Raw genomic sequence first — 25,773 nt, forward strand, 5'->3', positions numbered from 1 at the left:
GAAAAAAGCAAGAACTCCCTCCACAGATAACTGGTGTTTAAGCCAATGAAAGATAATTGGGGGGAAAAACGGAAGGGCTGTGCTGTAGTGGTAAACAGGTGACTCCACTGGTGTGTTTCAGAATAAAAGCACAATTTACAAGCAGCCTATAAGTAGAAGAACAAATGTACATATAGCAAAATCCTGCAACAATAAATAAATAAATAAATAAATAAAATCATCATAATCTAAGACCAGAGAGTTGGTGATGGACTTCACAAAGAAGAGGACGCCTATTATACGACCCTGTGACCTTTTCTATCCTGTGACGGGGTGTTTATGTGGTGGAGGAGTACCAATACCTGGGTGTCCACGTCTACAACAGGTTGAACTGGAAGACCAACACAGAGGCTGTAAACAAACAAAAAAAGGCATGGCCGGGCTCCCGAGAAAGGTGATATCCTTCAATATGTGCAGCAAAAGTACTCTCTTGTGGCCACTGTATGATCTTCCGGGGAAAGCAGGGTTATTATTATTATTATTATTATTATTATTATTATTATTATTATTAGTAGTAGTAGTAGTAGTAGTAGCAGTAGTAGTAGCAGCAGCAGCAGCAGTATTGATATTATTAATATTATTTGCCTTGAGTGTGTTGATAAAGGTGTGAATGAGTTGCACTGTGTCTTTGTGGATCTGTGGTGAGTTCCGAGTGAGCAAAGAAATATGTTTCTGTATTAATATGAATATATAATTTTTTTTAAAGGGTGCCTATTATAAAAAAACATATTTCTTTAAATACTATAAAAAACAGTCACGTGTACAGTGAATGTTTTCATTGCCTGAGTTTTGTCATAAGACGATGACTTAATAGGCATGTAAAAAAAAAAAAAAAAAAAAAAAAAAAAGCTTCATTTCAAGGAAGGTAATGAACATACCGGACATAAACGAGCAAAGGAATTTCACACGATACAAATAAAAGATGCAACCGAAAAACTGATTAATAGAAAAAAACATGAGAAAGAAATTAAAATTTCAATTAAATTAAAATAAACTAAAATAAGCTTAAATTAACCAAAAAAACAAAAACATATTTTTAATTCGAGAGCTTTTCCTGTGACATCATCGAACCGGAAGTATATGCTGGGTGACTGCTGTTGTTGACATTACGCACTCGTGTCTTTCACGGGCTGTAATATTTAATAGACGTTGGCGTTGTAAATTCAAAAGCTGCTTAATAATCGTGTCATACCGTCACATTAACGTGGTCTGAATTCGCCGCTGTGCTGTGCGTTTATTGACCGCCGATAACTGGCAGCTCGGCTAGCTCCGGAGGCTAACCTTTTATGGAGGAAGTTAGCTAATCAGTAAGCCATGGAGAGCAAATTTAAGCCCAGCTAATAGAATTAAATAGTTCACTTTGTAGACACGATTTTATTGCAGCCAGCTACCTGAGGCAACACTGACAGCAAGGTATAATATCACTTGAGCTAATCAGCTATATGTCGGTGATACCTGAGCTAAACAATAAACATGTTTTTCTTGTTTGTTTTAAGCAGATGTCTGTAGAGCTGGATGTGTTCGTGGGTAACACCACCATCATGGATGAGGAGGTTTACCAGCTGTGGTTGGATGGATACACAGGTAGGGGTAACGCTAAACAGATATGAGAGTCTGGGTCACAGCGATCCTATTAATAGATGCGTTTTTATAAAAAGAGTGGGTTTAACTGGAGTTTGGCTGCTAACACAGTCTAAAGCAGAGGTACCCAGCCTGAAGGTCATCCACCTCAAGTATCACAGTATATTTTAAGGGGTGGTTCAGAATAATAAAGCAATCCAAAAATAGTAATAACATGTAATAAAGCTTCGACATCACCATGTGACACTTCGTTTTGCAGACAAAGGACTGAGTGATCCAACTCAATACAGACTTAGAATGCAAACTCCTACAGTGAACTGAGGGAAAAGGTTCAAAATGTAGTTAAAACATACAGCAGGAGATAGAACAAGTGACTGCCTGAGTCTATTAGGCAAGCGCTTTGGTGTCCTTAGGGACTAGTAAAGCGCTATACAAATACAGGCCATTTACCATTTATTAGTGCTAACTCTGGGGCGACTTAACCTTCTCCCTGATAGAAACATGTGGTTGTTAATATGGGAAGGATGCTGAGATTCTAAAATGATAGCCTGTCCCTTTGAGATGACTCTTGATTTCACACAGATACTGAAATTCACTAAAGGTGGTGCCGGCAATCTTACAGGACAACTTAACAGTTTTCTCTACTTTTCACCTGTTTTAAAGATTAAGGCTTTGCCAAATAAGCAATTTTCTGCTTTCACAGAAAATGAAAGCAGCGACTCAGTAAAAAGAGAATAAAGCATTTCCGAGATCCTTTAAAAAAAACAGCCATGATTGTCCTTTCTGAACAAAGCATCCGTATTTGAAACATCATTTAACTTCTCTTCCAGATTTTTGTATTGCTGCACTTCTCCCAATGGGTCACCTTTATTGAGAAATGGTGCAGGAACAGGGGGACTTGGCCTCCTCCAAAAATCAATAAGCATTCTTTGATCTGAGCCACATTTAACTGGAGGAAATACTGATCACACCTCTTAACACATTTGTAAATGACTGGGCCATGATTTTGCTACACAGCCTGTTGAAAACTTATAATTACAGAGTGACTGGCATACTTATAATTATATAAAATAAATTAAAGTGTTATAACCAAACAGTCGAGAGGGGATCAGTGAAGGACCTCAGTATTTAAAACTAATTAATGTTCCTGTTTTTACAGAAAATAAGATAGTTTTGTGAAATACATAATAGTTTCACATCTTAGGCGTCTAAAAATGTTAAAATGAAGCATCTGAGAAGGCAAGGGAAAAAAACTACAGTGAAGACGATTCAGTGTAATATTTAAGCTCAGACTTGGCAGTTAGGCTGCAGCATTACACCAACGCAAATGCACATAAGAATTAAAAAACAAACATAAAAACATAATCCGACTGTAGTAGTTTGATTGCAGTAGGAGCTATTGAGCATTTGTAATGATTCCACCTAATCTATAGTTTGAGCTTGAAGGCAGAGCTCTGCATACAGAGGTCGAACGTTCTCTGAGAACACAGAAATACTTCAGTCAGGCAGATCGTTTTCTGTCTCCTGTGATCTGCTCACTGTTTCTGACAGTGCTGTCGAGTGTTTCAATTTAGTTCCTTTCCAGGGTGTGTTTACTCCTTTCAGTTAAAGTTTTTATTAGTTTTGTTTTTAATTTTTAGTCATAATATGGGATGTGTTAATTAGGAGATTCAGAGATGAGGCTTGATATCCTCATGGGGATCCAGTCAGAAAGCACAAATGGTGCTTAAAGGCTTAATTTTTCACCCTCATAGTAATTGCAATAATGAATCTGAACAAAGCAAACAAACACACGCTGCTCTGTCTGTAAAGACAACAAAAAAAAAGTTTAGATTGCTTCAAATTCTTGAAGAAAAGGTAGGGAGGTGAGGCTGAGGTGGTCTGGACATGTGCAGAGGAGGGATGGTGGATATATTGGACAAAGGTTGATGAAGATGAAACTGCCAGGCAGGATTTACATAAAGTTAATTACTGGTTAAATTAATTGAGGATAAATGACATAATGTATAACCCTCTCTTGGTGTAACTGCCACCCCATGTGAAGGTGAAAAAGCTGTTTAATCAAGTAAGTGTAGAACAGGTGTTAAAAAATACATGTGACATACAGTCATGTAGACATCCCATTATAAATAAAAATATGCACAAAACCCTCCTCATGAATCCATCCACTGTTTCCATTCTCATCAGTATTAAACATAGGAGTAGGTGTTCTCTCTTTGGAATGGGGCTATGCAGGCCAGAAAGGCAGGGTTGTATAACTTCCTGGGTGCGCCTAGCAGGATTACACTTTAGGTGTGGTGATTTCAGGATTTCAGGTCAGGTAATTTAATTCAGGGTTTAATTACCTGTCCAAATATGGTGCAGCAGCTGTTTCAGGCTGCTGATTATTCACAGCACAGCAGTGACTGTTCATTCATGTTGTCACACGTAACTTCAGGCATCATCGGTTCATCAACCCTTCGAACTGTGCTTGTGATTTATCCAACAGTGAATGATGCGGTGAAGGTACGCATGGAGGGAGGAGTGATGGACGAGTGTGAGGCAAGTAAAGATGTCCTGCTGAGTGACACCATGGACCAGTACAGGACTTTCCAGATGTGTGAGCGCCTGCTGCACAGTCCGGCCAAACTAGCCAACCAGCTGCTGTTCCAGATCCCACCTCATCGGCAAATCATGCTCATAGAGAGGTGCAGCCATGACGCTCTAATTTAATTAACCCATTTATTTCAGAGGAGTCACGACTCTTAATTCGTCTATTTATTTGTCAAACCTCCTCCTTTTTGCTATGTTTCTTCTCATGGCAGTTTGTTTTTTGCGTCTCTTTCCTTGTTTAGATACTATGCCTTTGATGATACATTTGTTCGTGAGGTCCTGGGAAAGAAGCTCTCCAAGGGAACAAAGAAAGACTTGGACGACATCAGTGCCAAGACAGGTGTGACACTAAAAAGCTGCAGACGACAGGTAAGTCTTCACTACACATTGTAAAGCTTGATATTATAAAGTTCTGTGGCAGGGTGTTATTGAATGGTAGGATACAGCTGAGTGTTGAAACAAACAACAAACCATGCCGGAGCTCCTGTTGTCTGCCGGTTTGAACAATTAATTTGGTTTTATAGCTCTGGGTACATTTTATTACTTGTGGTGGGATTTCTGATTGTGGGGCAGATTCTTTCAGTATTAGTAAATCTCTTGCGTTGTGTGTGTAATTTCAGTTCGACAACTTCAAACGTGTTTTCAAAGTTGTGGAAGAGCTGAAGGGACCCCTGGTGGAGAACATACGTCAGCATTTTCTTCTGTCTGACAAACTTGCAAGGTAATCGGCAACGGGCACACAGCACAAGCCTTCTGCCTCAGGTTTATGTTTTACAGCTGTTGTATAATTTAAAATCTGTTATGTTGTAGTGTTGTGATGGATTAAGATGTTATTTTGCAACAAATTCTAACGAAATACCACATAAAAAGGTTGGGTGCTCTGATTGCTTGGTTTTATTTTGTTTTTTTTAAATGCCATGTGTTTATTTTCTTCATCACAGGGATTACGCTGCCATCGTTTTCTTTGCCAACAATCGGTTTGAGACGGGAAAAAGAAAGCTGCAATACCTCAGTTTCCAGGATTTTGCTTTCTGTGCCGGCCAGCTTATCAGCAACTGGACAGTTGGGGCTGTTGGTGAGTGCTTAGTTTTGTTTCCTTTGGCTATTTTGCTGATATAAGATATGATATGTCTTAATTTGTCTTTGTGTTTTTTACAAATTGGTAAAACATTAGTGGTGAACAAAAAACTATAAAAGAGGAATTTTAAAAGTTCTCAAAAGAACGTTTACTTTTGAGAACAGAATGGATGCTGTCTACACTCACCAGGCCACATTGTTAGGTACAGCTGTTCAGTTGCTTGTTAAGGCAAATATCTAATTGGACAGTCACTTGGCGAGGTACATCATGTACACAGTGGCGTGTCTAGAAAATTTTTGTTGGGGGGGCCAGGTAGGGGCACAGATTTGGAGAAGGGTGGCAGATGTAATTGGCAGATAATGTTAAAAAAAAAAAAAATCTACCAACCGTTAACCATCATTCAATAACCCTGTAAACCTAATAACTGAATTTGCTTTTGACTCTTATTAGAATGAGGTTTTAACCACTACAGTGCAAAGTTTTTAGATACTGCGTTGATGAAGTACAAGAGATACAATCAGTGCTTTGTCAGTGTTTATTCAGCATTCAAGGACAGCAATATTTGCATAGTATTTTTACTGACATATAGGGCACATATGTTTTGGGCAAAAACATTTTTGAATATTAAAATACAAACATTTTTAACATATAATTGCCAAATTAGCCAATGCAAAACTTTATCTGCCTATTAAAAAAAGAAGATAATCTTCTCACAAACTGGTGTTTGATTTTGAAACAGGAAAAAAGTGGGGAAACAAATGAAAAGACTAACATTTGAATGAAACCTGAAAGCAAGTAAATACTTTCTATGCTGCCTTATGATAAACTTTGGTAATACTGATGTATAAAGAACAACACTGGCTGATGATGAAATACAGTCAGCTGGCATGGTGACACTGCCAGTATTAACCTGCAGGGCTGGACTGGTACAAAAAATTGGGCATTTTGACCAGAGATCGGCCCACCAGGTATTAAAGCCATAAAGCCTTTGAATGAAAACAAATGCTGTTGTGACAGTGATGTACACTGTCTTGTTGGTTTATGTATGATTTCTATAAATTTTACGTCAGATAAAAACTTTGTTCGCAAGATTCAGATAATTGTTTAATAAAAGCGAGATATTTTAAATGAGAATAAGAAAGAAAAGTATATCTTTGTGCCCCCCTTTCCCTGTTAATGCCCTTCCTGGCCCCCTGGCATAACTTTGCTAGACCCGCCCCTGCACAGTTACCAGCTGTCAGCTACTTAGAAAAGGATCCTGGTGTTATTGGTCTCTCAGAAACAGTTCATAACTTCCCTTCAACTCATTCATGTCACCTAAAAGGTAAACCTGTTTCTCCATCACCTGTTCAGCTCTGATGATTCAGTAAGGACATCTCCTGGTTTCATCTTCATGTTTCCCTCTCACCACATATCCAAACTGATATCATGACCAGCAGCTTTTACAGCTGTGGCTCCAGCAAACATCAGCTGATACTAGAAATTAATATTAAATACATTCTAACAACAGCTGATCAAGCTTAAAGGTGCTGCTGTTGTTTAACGCGACATCTGCTGGTTTCCTCTTTCTGGCGCAAAGTGGGCGATAAATAAACAAGAGAGAAAAGCCGATCAGCTGATCATTGATCAGTTTCATGATTGAAGTAGCAACAGGAGAGGGAGGGGAGAGAATGAGAGAAGAAGAGGCAGCTGTGCAGCAAAGACACAGAATAACTCCAGCTTTGTGTCTTTTTCATTCTAGCTGAAGTCCGGGACAAACTGCGTCTCTTCTCAGCTCAATACAAAACCTGTAATATTTTCTCTGAATGAGGGACCATTCCATTTTTAAGGAACCGTTGGCAACTCTACTAACTAACCTTATGAATAAAATAAAGTTCACCATCAGTAACATCACAGCACCCGCCCAGCTGTATAGAAACTCCATCATGCTAGCTAGTACGCAGTACGAGTTATTGTAACTGACTGTAAAAAGTCAGCACAACGAAAATAAACTCCACTTAAACTTGGTTTATATCTGACCCAGATAGACTGCAGGTCATAACTTCTTACCTGAAGTTCAGTTCACCTGACACTCGGACTGGCGGCCGCCTCGGATCTCTCCTCCTCCTGCCTCCCTTTCCCTCATCCACCTGCTAGCCGCCGTGGAAGCTCCGCCATGCTCGATGGCCAGTCCAGCTATGTTAAACTGTTAATCTTTCGCCGAAAAACTGTTTTCTGTGGTGCTGTCATTCGTGCTTGGCTCTCCTACCTTTGCTAACATGATGCTCATAGCGCAGAAGCCGATGCTGCATTCACTTACACTCGGATATCTGAGCTTCACTGTGAAAACAAAATCGTACATTTGATATTTCATTGGATTTTATTGTTTTGGCTTCGGGGTGGCACCTGGGGTGGCCAGTCTGGTTGGGGGGGTGGCCTGTGCCCCCCCAGGCCACCCCGCTGGACACGCCACAGCATGTACATGGTACATGGATGTGATTAAGACATCCTGCTGAGGTTCAAACTGAGCATCAGAATGGGGAAGAGAGGGGACAAAAAGTGATTTTGAACGTGGCGCGAATGTTAGTCTGATTATATCACAAACTGCTGATCTACTGGGATTTTCCATGACAACCATCTCTATGGTTCATAAAGAGTTGTCCTAAAAAAAGAAAATATCCAGTGGGCAGTAGTCCTTGAGGTGAAAATACCTTCAGAGGTCAGAGGAGAATGGCCAGACTGCTTCAACAGTAACTCAAATAACCACTTCATTAGAACCAAAGTATCTCTGAACACACATAGTATCAAACCTTGAAGGAGATGGGCTACAGCAGCTGAAGACCACACTGGGTACCTCTCCCTTTAGCTAAGAAACTGAGGCTCCAATTCACACAGGCTCAACAAAATTGAACAATAGAATATTGGAAAAATGTTGCCTGGTCTGATGAGTCTCGTCTCCTGTTGTGATGTTCTGAGGTAAAGCCAGCATAGATCCCTCCTGCCTTGCATAAATGGTTCTGGCTAGTAGTGGTTGTGTGATGGTGTTGGAACATTTTCTTGGTACTTTTTGGGCCCCTTAGCACCAGCTCAGCATCGTTTAAATACCACAGCATACCTGAGTACTATTGCTGACCATGTCCATCCCTTTATGAAGATATTGTACCCATCTTCTCACTAGCAACAAATCTACAGCAACTGTGTGATGCTGTCATGTCAAACCTGAGGAATGTTTTCAGCACTTTATTGACCCTATGAAGAATTAAGGCAGTTCTGAAGGTAAAAAGCTGGTCAAACCTGCTATTAGCAAGGTGTACCTTAACAAAGTGGCTGGTAACTATATGTTGATTGTGTTTAATAAATAAATTTTAGACCAGTGGCGCTGTCAGTGAGGTTCACTGACCACCAGAGGTCCTTCAGGCTTTACTTCATCAGTAAGAGGATGAATTTTAAATTCACAGGTTAACAATTAGGAGAGTGAAAAAGGAAATAATATTAGGTAGCATCTGAGTCATTATACTTAATAACCAAGCAGTTATAAGAACACAAATATTTACAATATAATTTCTAGAAGAATTTCCAATTAAACTAACTTGACAGTGTCTGAATTTTCCTGTAGACAACATGGTGGAAGACATGGACGTCGATCTTGACAAAGAGTTTTTACAAGAACTGAAAGAGCTGAAGATTTTAATCACTGACAAAGATCTGCTCGATCAACACAAAAGGTAACAGGAACACGCTTCAAGACACTTCCACGTTTTGCTGACTCCTGAAAAACCTTCTAAAAATAATTTCATCTGTTTTCTTTTTCTTTCTTCTCTTATTTCTGCTCAGTTTGGTCTGTACAGCCCTCAGAGGAAAGACGAAAGTTTTCCTTGAGATGGAGGCTAGTTTCAAGGTGAGCGATGATAAGTATCTTCATGAAATTCCGTGAGAATAACTGAAAAGGAAATAACAGTTTCGAATGTAATTTTGTTTCTGCAGAATCTTTCCAGAGGCCTCATCAACATAGCTGCAAAGCTGACCAACACAAAAGATGTCAGAGATTTCTTTATTGATCTCGTAGAGAAGGTGAGATTTTCTTAAAAATATAAATATCTAAGTAAAGACTGCTCACCCAGCCCAAATACTTTAATGTCTCTCTCAGCATCAGTCTGCCTTTGAGGCTTTATGCTGTAACCTTCTCACCTCCTTTTATCCCACAGTTTATTGAGCCGTGCCGTTCAGACCGGTGGACAGCTGCGGACATGAAACTCTACCTCACTCATTACACCAACTCTGCACACATACTCGACACATTCAAGTGAGTTAATGTGCTTTTATTCTCCGAAGCTTATCAGTCAGAGCCCGGCACCGGCCCTGCCAGGGTTATCAATTCCCCCGAGGTATCCTTGTGCTAAAAATACAGCTGTAATTTTCATAGAGAGCTTTTGGGGAAAACTTCGAAATAACCGAATAAGGATATACATGGTGGTGTTAAACACTGCTGAAGCGTGAAGCTGTATGTTAAAACCCTCCCAAAAATTGACGCCCTTGTTCTGCCAGTGGGTGTCTCCCTATCTTGCTCATGACTTCTTAAACTGTAGTTACCTTGTTTCTCGTGCAAACACTCAGGAATGTAGTTAAGGGTTTACACAGCCCTGAACCACTACAAGCTTAACAAAGACATATTCATAAAAAGAAACATAGACCCCCCACCCCCCCAGCCGTATACACAGAGGGGACAGAGATTGCCTCATTTACTCTCTTCACTCTGATTTCACAATTACAGTCTGACATGAAATTTAGAGCACCTCTTTTCACTCCGTTTACTCACCGTTTGCTCTCCTTTTCTTTCTCTTCTCTGCCCTCAGACATCAGGTCGTGTGGGACAGATACATGGGCGTCGTCAAAAGCTGCATCTTCAAAATGTATCACGACTGAAGCGTTCTCTTAGCGGTTCACTTCTCCTTTCAGTTTGCTAAGGCGTTACTTTGCTCCTTCGGATGTGCTTTCTCTGCTTCTTCTGTCATCGCTGTATGTTTGTCTGCCTGCCTTGCTCCTAGCGTCCCCCAACATTGTCTGTAAATTTGGTTTGTAAATAAAATGAAGATTTTACATTAAAAATGCCCTTCTGTTTCATTTCTATGCAATGTTTCATGTTTATTCTGGAAGGAAGAGATGTTGTGATTAACCCCCGAATCAGGATCTTTTGCCGGGGGTTGGGGGTTGGGTGAACCATACTTCAGAAGTGAAAACAGCGGATTTGATATTGTAGTTGATATTGACTCCAATTGAATTAGCTTTTTTTTCACTAATTCTCTTAAAGAGGACCAGCGGATCACATGCACGACAGGCTGTGACTCCAGTCAGTGTGTGGGGTGTCTCTGTGTGTGGTTATGGGAATAAGGGACCAACTGGGTGAGGGGTGGGGGCACAGTTAGTCCAGCTGGGAGTGTGATTTTTAACAACATCCCCTGTAGTGACAGCTGCCATCTCTGCCACCCGACAAAAACAAAAGGCAGACAAATAAGCTGAGGCCGAGTGAAGGGTTTTAAACCAAACACTGGAGGGTAGCTGGAGAAACCGCCTCCCGTCTAAAAATAAAATGCAGGGAGCTATTCTGCAAGTGATGAGATATTTTTAAGGAAAATTAAGACTAGCGCTGCCGCTGCTGTTGATCCCATTTTGAGGATAGTCTGAATTTGTGCCCATTAGATTTGAATGAGCCTGAAACTAATGAGTATTAATGTGAGTTAAGCAACATCTTAACCCGTTTGCATCATCACAGACTACAAATTTTGCAAGACAACATGCTGCTGGAAATGATTCCAAGCGCAGTAACGCATTAGTCACGCACAAACACGAGAAGAGCAAGAGTTGCTGCGTGGGTCAAGACTTATGATACTTCTTTATTTTCTGTCCTTTGTCCCAGAAAGCACCGCTGGTTTATTCTGTAAAATAAAAATTTTCCAAACACGTACACACACACACACACAGTCTGTCGCTCTCTTCCACTCTCTAATTTTTGTCCGCATTCCATTAACTTCTCTCTCTCTGGCTATAAATATCCCTGCATGTCAGATTGGACGAGAGCGAAGGCTTTAGTGGCTTTATGGAAAAGAAAAAAGGGGAGTGAGAGATGGGGGAGGTAAGTATAGATAGATGGGGGGTAAATGGGAAAAGGGAGGGAAGAATGGGTGGGAGAGCTTGGGGATTTTGCAGGGGTTTGGTTTAAATGAAACCAGGTGTGTTGTGGGACCAGTGAGAGGGTGAAAAGATGTGGGGGCATGTGTGTGTGTGAATCTGTGAGTTGTGCCTGCGATTTGGACGGATTTGGAATTTCGGTATTTGGGCCGCAGACCAGGAATTTGCATCCTGGGGGGTCAGGGAGAGGGGGTTTGGGGAGTGGAGGATGGCAGTGCAGGGGGCCAGAGGGGGGGTAAGGGGGCTGTTCCTCTCTCCTCCCTTTCTCTCTCTCTCTCTCTTGCCTCTGCCTGTCTTGCTCACTCTCTCTCTCTCTCTCCCTCCCTTTCCATGTGCTCAGCTGCTCCAGCTGTCGGTCTCCCCACTCACTCTCTCTCTCAGGGTCATACAGGCAGGAGTTTAAGGGACCACTTCTGTACGCCAACTCGGCTGGGACGACCGCAGCCAGCAGGAGGACACACTGGTCAGACGGCGACTGAGAGACAGAAGATTCCTCTGTGAGTTTTCCTGTGTTTCTTTAGCCTCATACACATATCTAAGAATGTCTGTTTGTTAAAGAGAGACTTGCTGGATGACTTACTATGTTTTGCGAGCATTTTAGGGAGAAGTAAGGGAGGTGAGATGTACCTCTTACCCACTTTTTCTAGTACAGGCCATACACGTCACACTTGCACCACTGCCCTGCTCTCTGCTCTGCTCTCCCAGCTGCACTTGGCTCCTTATGAGAGCCAAGATAACGTGGCTAACTCTGTCTGAGTAGTTTACTTCTTGGCTCTGACTGTAATATGGGGTTAGACAGGAAGAGAGGCAGTGAGTCACAGGGCACATATTATCGTACTGTAATATTGCAAAATCCTTCCGCCTCATCCCTCTTGTACAACGTTTAACGTCAGTGTCACAAGCTCAGTTTAGTCTCTAGGTGGGGGAAGCTCGAAATCTGAAACACAAACAGGTGCCAACATGTAGAAGAGTTCTCTAAACCTGGATGACCTCACAGTGCACAACTGCTGTTTCACTTTTTGTGCAATCAATTTCCTGCAGGTAAAAGCAGATGTTTCCACTTTAAGGTGGGGATTAGAAAAAAGCAAGCATGTCAAAGTTTTCTGAACTCCAACACAAAAGCATCACACGTTAGAGTTCAGGAGGAACATGTTTTACCTTGTGAGTGAGTTTCTCCTACAGGGCGTTATTTCTGTCTTTACCTGTGGAGCTTCCCGGAACAGAAGTCAGGCCGAGTGTGAGATGGAGACTCCCTGGTTGTGGATTTGCAGGTTCACTGCCACAACTGTAACAGAGCGCAGCTGGTGGAGCGCGCTGGGTCACCGTGTTCTCAGGCTGCTCCACGCACAGCCGAGCACAGCGACGCAAACTTTGTGTATACACTACAACAAGTGACCATCCTGGAGTCTAAACTGTGTGTGTGTGTGTGTGTGTGGTCCAGCTGTTGGTCTTTTTTTGGTTTCCATGTGGTCACTGATATAAGCCGCCTGACATTTTGCTTGTTAAGCTGTTCTGAATGTGTGAATTTAAAAATGGGTCAACCAGCAGTCCTGAAGCTGAGCCAAGCTCCAAATGAAACTAAGATTGCACCTTCATAAAGTATCGATGATTTACTTTTTTGTATTTTTTATTTTTGTGGGGTAGTAAATGGTACACTTGTATAAAAAAGAAGCCCACCACAAGTTCCCAGAGTCCAAGATGACGTCTTCAGATGTCTCATTTTGCCTCACTAATAATCATATCCTGCTGAATATTTGGGTTACTTTCGTATTGACAGAAAAAAGCAGGGGAAACTGCATATTTGTGTAGTTGCTTTCACATTTTTGCTGGAAAGCGAGTCATGAAAATGCCTCCTGATTCATTTTCTATGGATTGACTCATCAGTTATTCAAATGGTGTATTTTCCCTGTCAGTGGTGGTCGAACGCAGACAATGAAGTTCTGTATCAGAGCCGCATTCTCTGACATCCTCCTACACATCCTCCAAAGGGATGGGAGGTTAGGGAAGAGGTGGCCGGAGGTCTGGCACCAGCTGTCCTCTTATGTGAACTGTGGGGGGTTTCCCAGAACCTGATACTCTGGGAACCACTGCAGTGGCAGGGCATCCCAGCTGAGAACTGGTGCCCACATCCTTGCCACGGGCATTCCAGAGGTCCGCCGCCACTTGATCTCCAGCAGCAGGAGGGAAACACCCATGCATCCTTGCTGCCCACACTGAGTAGCCAGTGAGTGACTGGACCCCAGGCTGATGGTCAGTTTGTTTTTGGGTGGTTTCGGGTCAAATTCTTGCTGGTTGTAAGTCACTGTTGGGCCAATTCAGAGAGATCACGCACTGCGGCCGTCTGATTGCGCGGTGGTATGCGCTACCGTCTGAGCTTACAGTGTGAGAGCATATTTTGCTGCTTTTCACCACTCAAAGGTCACGGTGATGTCATTCCTCGAGTATTTCAGGGTGTCCAAGTCACCCTGCGGCCTTCTGTTTGTCTCAGCCTGAAATAAAACAATAAGCAATGCCTGCAAATGTGGCCTCGGGAGTTTATATCAGAGCGTGAGTGTATGCACGTAGACAGGCAGTGATTATAACCTTCCTCCCTGTATTTTAACTGGAGCTCACTCACTTTGCAAACAACACTTGCTTAGGATTTTTTTATTACTTCAATTTGTCTGTTTAATTTTCCTGTCTTTTCGGTCTGGCGGAGATGGAACGGGCAACTTGTTTATGTTTAGGCTCAGCTTAAACACTTATAGCTTCTTTCAGGAACATTAACTGAAGGATGGTTGTGTCATTGCTGCCAGAGAGGCCCAATCCATCAATACCGAACCATGCAATATATATTTACCTTAAAAATACACTACATGGTACAGAACACTGTATTAAAGTAAAAATAGCAATATAGCAGTGTCAAAAAATATTCTACTATAGGAAAAGCCTGCAAGAGGTGCTAAAGTAACCGTCAACGTTAAGCTATAAAATGAAAAAAAGGAGAAAGTGTAAAGAAGGTAAAATAAAAGCAAAATGGGAAAACTGTCACATGAAAGTGTGTTTTTAAATGGGACTTTAAGCTGATCACTGACTCCTTTGCCTTTTGTCCCTGACTGTAAATATTGTCTCCTTTATTTAGTTTTTAACAGGGCCTCTGGGATGGGTAAAAGACCCCTTCTTTCCTGTGCACTCGGTACTAAGACTTCAAAGATGTCTTAAATAGTGGCCACAAAGACCCTTGTATTTTCATAATATATTGTAAACTTGATTAGTAGCGTTTTGAATAATTTTTTCTACAATAATCCAGGCAGATAAAATAGTGTTAATAACGGACTGTTTTATGTTCTGTATATTGTGTATTTGTCCTGAACAACAAAAAAGCCAGTTGAATTACTTGCTGCTAGCTTAATCTACAAGTATGTAACCAAGTCTAATGATAGATTTATGTTTTACATAGATCTAGGCAGGGTACACCATAGACCAGGGGTGCCCAATCCCAGTCCTCGAGAGCTACCGTCCTACAGCTTTTAGATGCATCCTTGGTCAGACACACCTGAATCAAATGAATGGCTTGTTATCAGGCCTTTGCCAAACTTGGTGGCATACAGAAGAGGTAATCAAACCATTTGATTCGGCTGTGTTGGAGTAGGGATGCATCTAAAAGCTGCAGGACAGTAGCTCTTGAGGACTGGGATTGGGCACCCCTGCCATAGACAGATACCCAAGTTGTTGCAGGGCAAATATAGTTTAGATTTTAAATCTATATCACAAAATAGCCATAGTAACTGAAGCTTTAAAATAAATGTAGTAAACTTTGTGCAGATCTTTTTACCCTGCACTGGTCCATTGGTTAGATTGAACCCTGTGACACTCTTCAGTCACAGGAAAAAAATGTTTTTTTTTTTATTGCACGACTCTGAAGTAGTCATCATCTATCAGCCTCTCACATCATTGTGGAGGTAATCTGTCCAACTCTTCTTTCATTCATGTACGGCTTGATTGTCAAAGAGTTTTGCATAAAGACTATTAAGGGCCCACCACAGGATTTCAGTCATGTATGACTGGTCCAGCGATTCTTTTCTTTTTCAGCTATTGTGTTGAAGATGTGCTGCTGTGCTTGGTTTCATTGTCCTGTTCCATGATCCAGTTTTAGCCCAGTTCTAGCGGGCAGATTGCCTTACATTTGACTGTGGAATAACTTGGTATACAGAGGAATTCACCGTCCACTCAGTGACTGCAGGGTGCCCAAGTCCAAATAATTACCCCTCCACCGCAGTGCTAGACAGTTACAGTTTGTGCTGCTATTCTGTGTTTGGCCAAACATCTCCACTTTGGGCTGACCTGTCCAAGGGACATTGTTCCAGAAGTCTTGTGGTTTGTTCAGAAGCAACTTTCAAACGTAAGCAATGGACATTTTTTTCTTTCCCTTCCAAACAAGCCATATTTGTTGAGTCTTTTTCTTACTGGACTGCCATGAACTTCAACATTTAACTGAGGCCTGAAATTTTTAAGTTTCTCTGACCATTGCACAGATTGAATTTGCTTCTCAAACTGGGTTAACACATCTAAATGCTTCAGACCAGCAAACTGCCAAAACATCTGCTTTTATAGAGGTGGTCACAGCTGCTGATGATCACCTAATCGAGTCCATTTCATTATCAGCTCCTGGCTGCTACTTAAACTCTTAATTCTGATAGAAGCAGTAAAAGTGTTTTATAAAGTTCTGTGAAAGCTTTCACAGAATAATAAAATAAATAATAAAAGTGTGATTGCACATACTTTTTTAAAAGAAGTTCAGTTGCTTTCTCTGCACAGCTTTGCATATACACCGAAACAGACTCACTTAGACATATAACAACATAACATGCCCTTTAATCCATAAAAATTCATAAAGTTTTATGAGCAATGTTTTTGTTAAATAAAGATTCATTTACTAAGTACAAATGTTCCCTCTGAAATGTAATTTAGCTGAAAGTGCCATAAAATTGGAAGTTACACAAGTAAAGAACCAAAAATTCTACCTAAGTGGAGCATTTAATGTGTTTGGTTATTTTGGCAAAGACAGATTCCCCCGTCCATTAAACAAGCACGAGTCTGATTCTACAGAAAAGAAGTTTGGTAGGTGCAAACTAATGTAATCTGTGAGACTGAAGCAACTGAGCAGGAGAGGCTTCTGTAAAAAAAAATTGATGTTTTGACCTGTATTTATGTGGGCCCACCGATGCAGCGCTGATACACTGTAAACCGAACCTGTGGAGGCAGCGCTCAGCAGGACTGTCACCCTGCCGGCTGCCAGCGTGCAGACATAGAGAGCTTTCTGTGAGCAGCTAATATGAAAGTATTTCTGGGATGTTGACTCTGTTATTTTCAGCAGAAAGTTGGAGGACGTCACAGTGTTTATGTTCTTACCTGGCACAGAGATTCACTCCATTTATTCTCGCTGTGATCAAGGGGGAACTGTTTGGTTGTCAAACGGTGAACAGAGTCCAAGAAACGAACTGTTTGCATTCTGACTGACTTCTTAAAAATTGGCTCTGGTGCCTTTGCTTCCAGTTGATTTATCCATCTCAGCTGTGGGAACAGCTAACAGCACAGGAGAGTTTTGAGACTGAATCAAACCGTTTTTGTGATTTCTGAGTTTCGAATCTTGTCTTTTGATGTTTTTTTTTCTTTTTCCCACTCCTTCTTTCCCTCTGTCTCTCTCTGTGAACACAGATACCACTGCTCTGCACATCACAAAGGCTCGTCTTCAGGGCACCGCTACCTGTCTGATTGTTGTGTGTGTGCGCGCTCGTGTGCATGCTCCAGTCCGATCTCCCAATCTCCCATCAAATAGTGCATTAGTATGCAGGGTGTTTGTGTGCCAATCTTGTGTGTGTGCATATGTGTGACTGTGCTCCTCCGCAGTGCGATTTCACAGCCACGTTCAGAAAGTGACACCTACACGGTAAGGATGGATGAATCTCTCTCCCTCTCCTACTCCTTTCTTTTTTATTAGCATCTCTTTTCCACACCTGTCACTTCGCATTACAGGTTTTGTGTTGAAATGCTGGCCTCCAATCCTCTCTCTGTTCTTTCTCATTGCCTCATCATCTTCTTGTTCAAAGTTCCACATAAATGTTTCCTTCTCAGGACTTTACAGTGTTCATTGCTGGGGTTAAATTTGGTTTTAATACCATGTTTCTTCAGGCCTCGGGTTTTTCTTTCCATGCAGGTTACAGCAGCATTTTTCCCTTGAATGATAATGACCCTTTTTCCAAACATTGGCCTTAAATACTTTTTTTTGTTTTTTAGGGTGACATTTTGCTTTAGGAAAGTAGTTTACATGTCACAAATCCTCTAACAGAAGCAGGCTTCTTGTCTTTTTGGCTTAGCAGAGGAAACAAGTTTCTCTATCCTCCCCTTTTTCTTTTCTTTTTTTTTTTACATGTCTCACTACTGGGAAATTTATTATGTATTATGAATACATTATGCAACTACTTGGCACATGGGGGATGTTCACATCTTTCTTTCCATCATTTTCTCACACACGCGCTGTGTCTGCTGGGTTTTGCAGGAATGCACAGATGGGTATCATTGGGATCCTCAGACTGAGCACTGCAAAGGTAAGGCTATGTTGAATCAAGTAACACCTTGCTTCTCCTCTTGCTTCTCAAATCTTGCCCTGTGTTTTACATTTCTATTTCCCATCAGACATAAACGAGTGTGAGACCATTCCTGATGCCTGCAAGGGGGAAATGAAGTGCTTCAACCACTATGGAGGCTACCTGTGCCTTCCCCGCTCTGCGTCACTCATCCCTGCTCCAGAGCCTCCTATTACACCCGCTCAGCCCTTAAACCCATGCCCTCTAGGCTACGAGCCTCAGGGAAACAGCTGTGTGGGTGGGTGTCTGGTTTGTGGGTCTGGGGGTTGGAGGTGGACAGGTGGCCGCAGGATGAGCGATCGTTAAACGTTTTTGTGTGTGTGGTTGTGTAAACTTATTGTTGGCGGCCACAGATTGTGAGGGACAGGTGGCTGTAACAGGTGTTAGGACTGGAGGCAGCATGTGGGTGCAATCTGTGTGGGTGTGAGTGAGCATGAGTCCGCGGGAGGCAGACAGTGCAGGAATTTGGAGGATTTCACACGAGGACAGCTGCTGTGTTTTAAGACTTGTAGCGAGAAAGTGGCCTGCATGACACAGCAAACATGACTCAACATGATGTTCTCAGCTGCTGGGTGCAAGTGAGGGGAACGTAGTGGCCAGTGGCGTGTAACACTCACACTGTATATGTCAGTCATGCTGCATGATGCTGTGTTCGCTCACAATAACGTGTACCTTTGTATCGCCTCACCCACAAACACAGACATCGATGAGTGCGAGAGACACGAGCACGACTGCCAACCCAGCCAGGAGTGCATCAACTCGGTGGGCGCCTTCACCTGCCAGTGTCCGGACGGATACCGGAAAGTCGGCACAGAGTGCGTTGGTGAGATATTTTGAATTTCACCTTTAATTGGTGTAATTAAGCTTAACTGGGCTATTATGCGTTTCTTTATTTTCTCTCATATATACAATGGTGGATTTGAGCCTCAAATAATGAAGTCTGCATACATAAAAGTGTGAGCCAAGAAGTCAGACTTCAGACTGCTCTAAATGCCCAGTTTCCAACTGTTTTTTCTCCTCTTGTGGGAGCAAATGGCAGCTCAGCAAAGACCTCCTTATATGGAAATAAGGCGAGGCTTATAAGCACTGTGTTAACAGCCCATGGCCCTTTGAAACAGACAGAAATAAATAACAATTTGTTTGAACTGTGAATCATTCAAAGCTACTCGAGTCGCAGAGTACGAATATGAAGCTGGAAAAGAGCATCATAGCCCCCCCTCTGTGGCAATGTGCCCAAAAATCTTTAGAAATGTAAATCTTGTTCTTAATAACTCTTGTTTGTCTCGCAGATATTGATGAGTGCAGGTACAGGTACTGCCAGCATCGCTGTGTCAACGTGCCCGGCTCCTTCTCTTGTCAGTGTGAACCTGGTTTCCAGCTGGCAGGAAACAATCGATCTTGCATTGGTGAGTTTTAAGAGTACAGCAGTGTGAGTAACAATCCTGCATTTCTAATATTGCCTTAAAAAAACTCTGAAATAATAACAATTTAAAGTAAGAGTATGTCAGGTTAACATCAAGAATTGTAATAGTTGATGTGTAATGATGTCAGTTTTTGGATGTTTTGCTTGCAAATGTATATTGCTGCCTCCCTCTCTCAGTATCGCTCCCCATTACTTCTTGTTAATGCTGCAGTTAATTTAAACTTCTTTATATTTGTTTGGCAGTTTAATAAGACATTTTCTAAAAGAATTAGGGCTTCAATAAAACAATTAATTACATTAGTTGCATAGTTTTTGCCAAATAGTCCAATAAGTTGCCTATTCTGTAAAAAAAAGGCCCCCAAACTGTATGTGAGTACAGCTGTCACAGCTACTTTCAAAAGTATACAGACAAAACATCTGCACCCAGCTTTTAGCTAGAAAGTAAAGCTCTTAAAAGCTTGAGTGAAACGTTCAATATTCATGATGAAATGAGTAGTTATTAAAGTTAAGTTGGAATTGTTTATTGAGGCTTTGACCTCGGGAAAACTCAGCTGATCTCCTTCTTCTTCATCAAATCCATGTGAGTTAAATTTGATGGGATTTGAATTGCATCATTAGCTTATAACTCCACAACTGTCACTACATAATAAATCATGTTGTTCAAGTTTAATCGGTGCTTTGATTTCCAGAAGTTCATGACATCACCTTTTTCCACCAGATCCACTCTTACATTAAAAATAAAACTGGAAAACTGCATGTTCAACTTGGACCTGTACACACTGACATGAGCACAGAGTTTGGGGTTTTTAACTTTATTAAAATCCTTTGATCCAGAGCCTACAACAGACCTCAGATTCTCCGCTTTTCCTCTTTTCAGATGTGAATGAATGTGAGATGGGTGCCCCGTGCTCGCAGAGATGCTACAACACATACGGCACTTTCCTCTGTCGCTGTGATCAGGGCTACGAGCTCGGGCCCGATGGCTTTGAATGTAAAGGTAATGAGGGATAAAAGGAGTTACAGTGATAGTGCACGCTTATCCCGCACGCTTATTGATCGACAATTAATAAAACCCAACCTTGTGAATCGTCAGACATCGATGAGTGCAGCTACTCCAGTTACCTGTGCCAGTACCAGTGTGTCAACGAACCAGGGAAGTTCTCCTGCGTGTGCCCAGAGGGATACCGACTGCTGGGCACCAGAATGTGTCAGGGTGAGCGCGCCCGCCTCCATTTCCTCCTGAAACTAACACCTTCCCCTCTGTGCTCTCAGAGTCACAAATGGTGCACTGAGTCAATGCCTATTCATCCTTGTTCTCGTGCCCCTGTCTGCTGTTCAGCGAAACATCACAAGCTGTTTGCTCGCTTTAGATATAAACGAATGTGAAACGGGAGAACACGAGTGTACGGAGACGCAGAACTGCGTGAACATCCACGGACGATACCAGTGTATGGACAAGAACAGCTGCCAGGAACCTTACATCCAAGTGTCTGACAAGTGAGTGACACTTCGTGAAAGCTTCTGTGTGCGTACACGAACACGCACCTCCACACACCTTTTCTCAATTACTCAAATATGTGCTGGCCATCGGCTCCGAGTATAATCAGCCCCTGTGCTGAGTTTGGCTCAAACTCTAAGATTACCCCAATTACTTTTTCCACGTATGAGTCCAACTTTTCAACCTTTTCGTTTGAACGTGTTCCAATGCAATAAGAAAACCATTACATCTGTGAACAAGTGCTGGCTCAGGAACAGGTGTGGGTCACTATTAACATATCCCTGAAGATTTAGTAGTATAAAATGATTTTTAGAAAAACATGAAGGAAAAAATGGTCACTGTTCAATATTTGTTTAGGTTTTTCCTCTCAGTCATACTACTCCCTCTGCTGGCTGGTTTTCTAACTGCCCATGATGTTTTCCTACCACTAACGCACAACTGTTCTCTTAAATTTAACCGTTTGTTCCTCTGTGTGTGCATTTGTACATCCAGCCGCTGCGTGTGCCCCGTCAGCAACCCTGCCTGTCGAGAGCTGCCTTTCTCCATCGTGCACCGCTACATGAGCATCACCTCCGAGCGCTCCGTCCCCTCGGACATCTTCCAGATTCAGGCTACCAGCGTCTCTGCGAGAGCTTACAACACCTTCCGCATCCGCTCCGGTGATGAAAACGGAGACTTTTACATCAGGGTGAGGAGAGTGGGATCCTGTAATCACAACACCAGATGTCTTTAGGTCTAAATACAAACTTCAGACTGGTAATAAAAATAATAATAATAACAATAACAGTTGCAATGCACTTCACAGTTTGAATAAAACCACACTTGAAAAATAAGTTTACATGTTCCAGCACACAGGGTAAACATATGGTCTCATATTTATTCCCATATACACACTTTTATCCATAACCAAAAATTATGATTAAAGAAAACCTATCCTATCAAAATAAATGTTCAATAGTTGTTTAAAACAAACCACTGAATGAGCTGAAACAGTTAAGACCCTGATCACATGATTGGAGAGGCTGACCTCAATAACTGAGTTATATACCCAGGAGCCTGGACATGTAGAGTTTATATGCTATTAGTACAATTTTAAAAGGCAAGACTCACTTATTTTAAATCTCGTATGTGTTTGACATTGAATATTTGTATTCCTCTGCACATGTCCATCATCTCAGCCTTGCCTATTTAACTTTGTCTCCAAACTGCTCAACCTGAGCTGTCCCTCTGATGAGCTCATTTCTAATCCTGTCCAGTCTGGTAACCCCCATCAAAAAACTCAACATATTTAGCTCTGCCTTGTCTATTTTGGTCAGTGCCACCATCTCCAAACCATATCATATATCAGGTCTCACTACCGTCCATTGCAAAATAGTTGTCTTATCAAGTAAAACTTGATAAGAAATGTAATGTTGGGTGTTTTATCAGCCCTTAGCTGCCCCCAACAATGCCCACACACCCACTAAAATCTCTGAAACCTCCTCCACGGACACACAAAACAAAGGTACGATAAGTAACCTTATCTCACATTGTTTTGACTTTTATGAGCACACGTGGTTCGTTACACATATTTCTTCTTTATTTTTCTGCTTGGACTTCTTAACGTGCAGCCCGTGTTCAGCTTTTCCCTCACTCGTCTAGTTTTCTAGCTCCTGTTTAGGGCAAAACTGACTCTATTACCATTTTTATTGGTACATGTACTTTGGTAAGCGCAGCCCAATGTCAGCCTGAGGAGAATTTTAATCAGCTGGAATAAATGAAAAACATCTGTGTGGATGTGCAGATTCTTGAAAAAAAAAAGAAGCTCACCTCATATAGAGGTGATAAGACGTTTCAAATGAAGACACTTTGACATGTGACAGTGAGAAGAGCACCAGTGTAAATGCCACTCTGCTTTAACACTATTATTTTCTGTCTTCCCCAGCAAATCAATAACATCAGTGCCATGCTGGTGCTGGCCCGTGCCGTGTCAGGGCCCAGAGAGTACACGTTGGACCTGGAGATGGTGTCCATTAACCCTCTGGTCAACTACCAGAACAACTATCAGACAAGCTCCGCCCTCAGACTCTCCATCTACGTCGGGCCATACACCTTTTAAAGAAGAAGAGCTGGAGGGGACACAGAGAGCGAGACACAGACACAAACAAGGAAAAAGAAGCTGTAAAACACAAGTGGTGGATGCAGTTCAACCAGTCACTGTGATGTTAAACTAATAGCTTTTTATACTGTGTTGTCCAAAGAGAGTGACAGTTTTCTGTCTGCCCTCACTATGCGTAAAAATATACATGCAGTACCCTATGCAAACACATCGTAGCAGCAATGTCTCACAGATAAACAGCAGCCTTAAAATAATTAGTCCTGTCAAAGTCGTTCCCCGTTTTCCTGTTATCATGTTTACGGTTATTCAGTCATTCGTGTAGAAAAGAGGGGGTTTTTTCTGCGTTCGTGGCGATAACGAATCTGTGTGACATATTTTCTGTCTGCCTTCAGGTGGAATGATTCACGCCCAGCGTCACCAGATTTATCTGTTTCACAGTTTACACCCTTATCTTCCTCTGTTTGTCACTTTATTCTTGTCAGCCCTGTTTCCTGTTGACAGACGTGATTCAGTAACCACTCACATCAGACCTCAGCACCCACACTCCTCCTTCGCCCGCCGCTGTTCATTTCCCAATGAAATCTCCGCCACTGTTGTTCCTGAGTTCGTCACGTTGCTGTTTGTGTTGTACTTTTTTTTTAATTTTAAATTTTTGTTTTTAAGATTTGAACCTAAATAAAACAATAAACCCTTTCAACCACGTGTCAAGAACTAAATACAGTTTCTTTATTTTAGGTCTCTGTGGAATTTCTAACACGCTTAGAGAGCTGAAAGAAGTAGTCGGTTTTCTGATAAATTAATTGGTGAGGGTTCATTTAATCTTTCATATATTATATAATGGAATATGTTTGGAGCGCCATAAAATTAAGGAGTGGTCAGCAGATCATAAATATTAGAAAACCTCATATTCTCTGACAAGCATAGTGTAGCACTGGGAAATTGCTTTGTACTTCTGTATTGAAGCCCAGACTAACCCGTTAATCCTGATCTATCAATTCTTTTTCTTTTAAAACAAAAGAAAAACTCTTTTTAAGAACCTGACCATTGTGTCACTTGTTGAGTTGCCACTGGTGGAAAAACCACTATTACCATTGAGTGTTTTCCATCCTTCAGTTTCAAAAAGCTGTAATGAGCCTGTTACTCCACAGACTGCCTGTCTACATCAAATAATTTATAGTTTTTGTTTTTTTTGTTTTTATCAGCCTGAAACGCCCATGATGCTCTTATTATTTCTTGTCTGGGTTCAACACAAACATATAAACTTTCTATTCAGTGATAAGAATCGGATTAATAAAACTCATCCAACAACTTTTAAGCTCTTTATGACCAAATATGTACCATATCCCCCACTACAAATGACCAAATGATCTCAGCCCTGCCTCTCTTCTATATCAACAGCCTGCTCTCTAATGCACTCTTTTTAAATCCTGCCTGATATAAATGGGAAACATTAAACTTAGCAGGTCTCATTGTCATCTTGAGAAAGTCCCTTTCGTTTTTACTGCTAGCCTCTACTTCTTTTGTGTACTGTTACTTTTCAAGCTCAGCCGCTTTCATTGCTCCTTTCATTTTCACAATGAGACCTGTTTTACTGTGGCCACATTCCTGTGGTGTTGAGGACATACATTCACTTTTCCATGCTCTTTTCTACTCTCACCGTGTCAGTTGTGTCAAAATGGGAACGCCCAACGTGGGGCTCGAACCCACGACCCTGAGATTAAGAGTCTCATGCTCTACCGACTGAGCTAGCCGGGCTTACAAGCACTCAAACAGATAGCCATTTTGGCTGTAGTGGCCCAACAAAAATCTAGTTAACCTAATTAATTAGCACATTTTATTCAAAGCAGACAAATTCCTAAAGAAAATGCATAAATAACAATTAAGAGAAGTAAATTAAAGAAAGTCACCCGTTGTACAGAAGAAAGGACCCAGTCACAAAGACCATAATAGTTTTCTGTTCCATGCTGTGAACCCGTTTTTTCTGCTAACATGGTGAGAATGGACTTGCTGCCACCCTCACGTGGCCACTAGAGGAACTGCAGTTGTTTGTACTTAAATGCTTGGAAGTTTCTGCTTATCATCAAACAAATGAGATGCTTCACTGGACTGACTGATTGGTATGTCTGCCTAACTGACCCTCCTTCTATAAACAGCACTGCAGTGTCTACCCAGGACCGTCTCCCGCACAGTGGGGAGTGTCTTTAAGCTGACATTTAATTGCACTTTCCCACAAACAAAGAAACCGCAGCCGAGTTTTATAGCCGTGCTGTATCTGCCTGCTCTGATCATGGCTGAGCAGCTGACGTGCTGCTTCATCTATATGACCTGTAGAGTTCATCCTCCCTCTTTTAGCCTTACAGACTCTTGCTAGTTGGATCAGAAACTTTTAGACATTGCTCTCTGACCTAATGCACCTTTAAAATGTCCTTCAACCCTACTCTTACCTGAAGCAAAGACCGGCACTCCAACCTAAATTATCTAGTTGCACCAGTCCCACTCTATCCCTCAGTCTGCCCCGTGACCTTTTACAGCAAAGGAAAAAATGATCATCTGATTTTGTATGTCAGGCACTATATGAGTGCAGCCAAGTCTACAGGGTCGTCTCATAAACTGCTGTTTTGCTGAGTTGGCCCACGACAGCGAGAACAACTCACACAGTGTGCTCAAACGTCC

The 25,773-nt window shown here is 41.7% G+C and overlaps 2 protein-coding genes and 1 non-coding gene across 4 annotated transcripts; 2 read left to right on the forward strand and 1 right to left on the reverse strand.

Moving 5' to 3' along the window:
• The first annotated feature begins 1,106 nt into the window (after positions 1-1,106).
• fibpa (fibroblast growth factor (acidic) intracellular binding protein a) lies at positions 1,107-10,366 on the forward strand. Of its 2 annotated transcripts, none has more exons than XM_039619554.1 (11): positions 1,107-1,452; positions 1,536-1,623; positions 4,109-4,307; positions 4,455-4,581; positions 4,833-4,933; positions 5,154-5,287; positions 8,886-8,994; positions 9,104-9,167; positions 9,254-9,340; positions 9,475-9,572; positions 10,123-10,366. In XM_039619554.1, the coding sequence occupies exons 2-11, from the start codon at positions 1,539-1,541 to the stop codon at positions 10,190-10,192; spliced, it is 1,074 nt and encodes a 357-aa protein (XP_039475488.1). In that variant the 5' UTR covers positions 1,107-1,452; positions 1,536-1,538; the 3' UTR covers positions 10,193-10,366. The 2 variants fall into 2 exon arrangements, with proteins under 2 accessions (XP_039475488.1, XP_031601758.1); XM_031745898.2 differs by having other exon boundaries at positions 1,539-1,623.
• A 1,412-nt stretch (positions 10,367-11,778) lies between these two features.
• efemp2a (EGF containing fibulin extracellular matrix protein 2a) lies at positions 11,779-23,811 on the forward strand. The gene is made up of 11 exons (XM_031745802.2): positions 11,779-11,952; positions 17,153-17,384; positions 17,994-18,042; positions 18,131-18,319; positions 18,782-18,904; positions 19,371-19,487; positions 20,382-20,501; positions 20,598-20,717; positions 20,875-21,001; positions 21,495-21,690; positions 22,927-23,811. The coding sequence occupies exons 2-11, from the start codon at positions 17,283-17,285 to the stop codon at positions 23,098-23,100; spliced, it is 1,317 nt and encodes a 438-aa protein (XP_031601662.1). The 5' UTR covers positions 11,779-11,952; positions 17,153-17,282; the 3' UTR covers positions 23,101-23,811.
• Positions 23,812-24,782: 971 nt separating this feature from the next.
• trnak-cuu lies at positions 24,783-24,855 on the reverse strand. Its single transcript has one exon. It is a non-coding gene; the product is annotated as a tRNA-Lys (tRNA).
• Positions 24,856-25,773: the final 918 nt, after the last annotated feature.

This window comes from Oreochromis aureus, linkage group 2, assembly GCF_013358895.1.
Source record: "Oreochromis aureus strain Israel breed Guangdong linkage group 2, ZZ_aureus, whole genome shotgun sequence".
In the NCBI taxonomy this organism is placed as follows: Eukaryota; Metazoa; Chordata; class Actinopteri; order Cichliformes; family Cichlidae; genus Oreochromis; species Oreochromis aureus.

Coding starts and splice junctions, on each gene's coding strand:
- fibpa (XM_039619554.1), top strand. CDS start 1,539: ATGTCTGTAGAGCTGGATGTGTTCGTGGGTAACACCACCATCATGGAT. Junction 4,308..4,454: donor CAAATCATGCTCATAGAGAG/GTGCAGCCATGA, acceptor TTCCTTGTTTAG/ATACTATGCCTTTGATGATA. Junction 9,168..9,253: donor AGATGGAGGCTAGTTTCAAG/GTGAGCGATGAT, acceptor TTGTTTCTGCAG/AATCTTTCCAGAGGCCTCAT.
- efemp2a (XM_031745802.2), top strand. CDS start 17,283: ATGCAGGGTGTTTGTGTGCCAATCTTGTGTGTGTGCATATGTGTGACT. Junction 19,488..20,381: donor AAACAATCGATCTTGCATTG/GTGAGTTTTAAG, acceptor TCCTCTTTTCAG/ATGTGAATGAATGTGAGATG. Junction 20,502..20,597: donor CGATGGCTTTGAATGTAAAG/GTAATGAGGGAT, acceptor GTGAATCGTCAG/ACATCGATGAGTGCAGCTAC.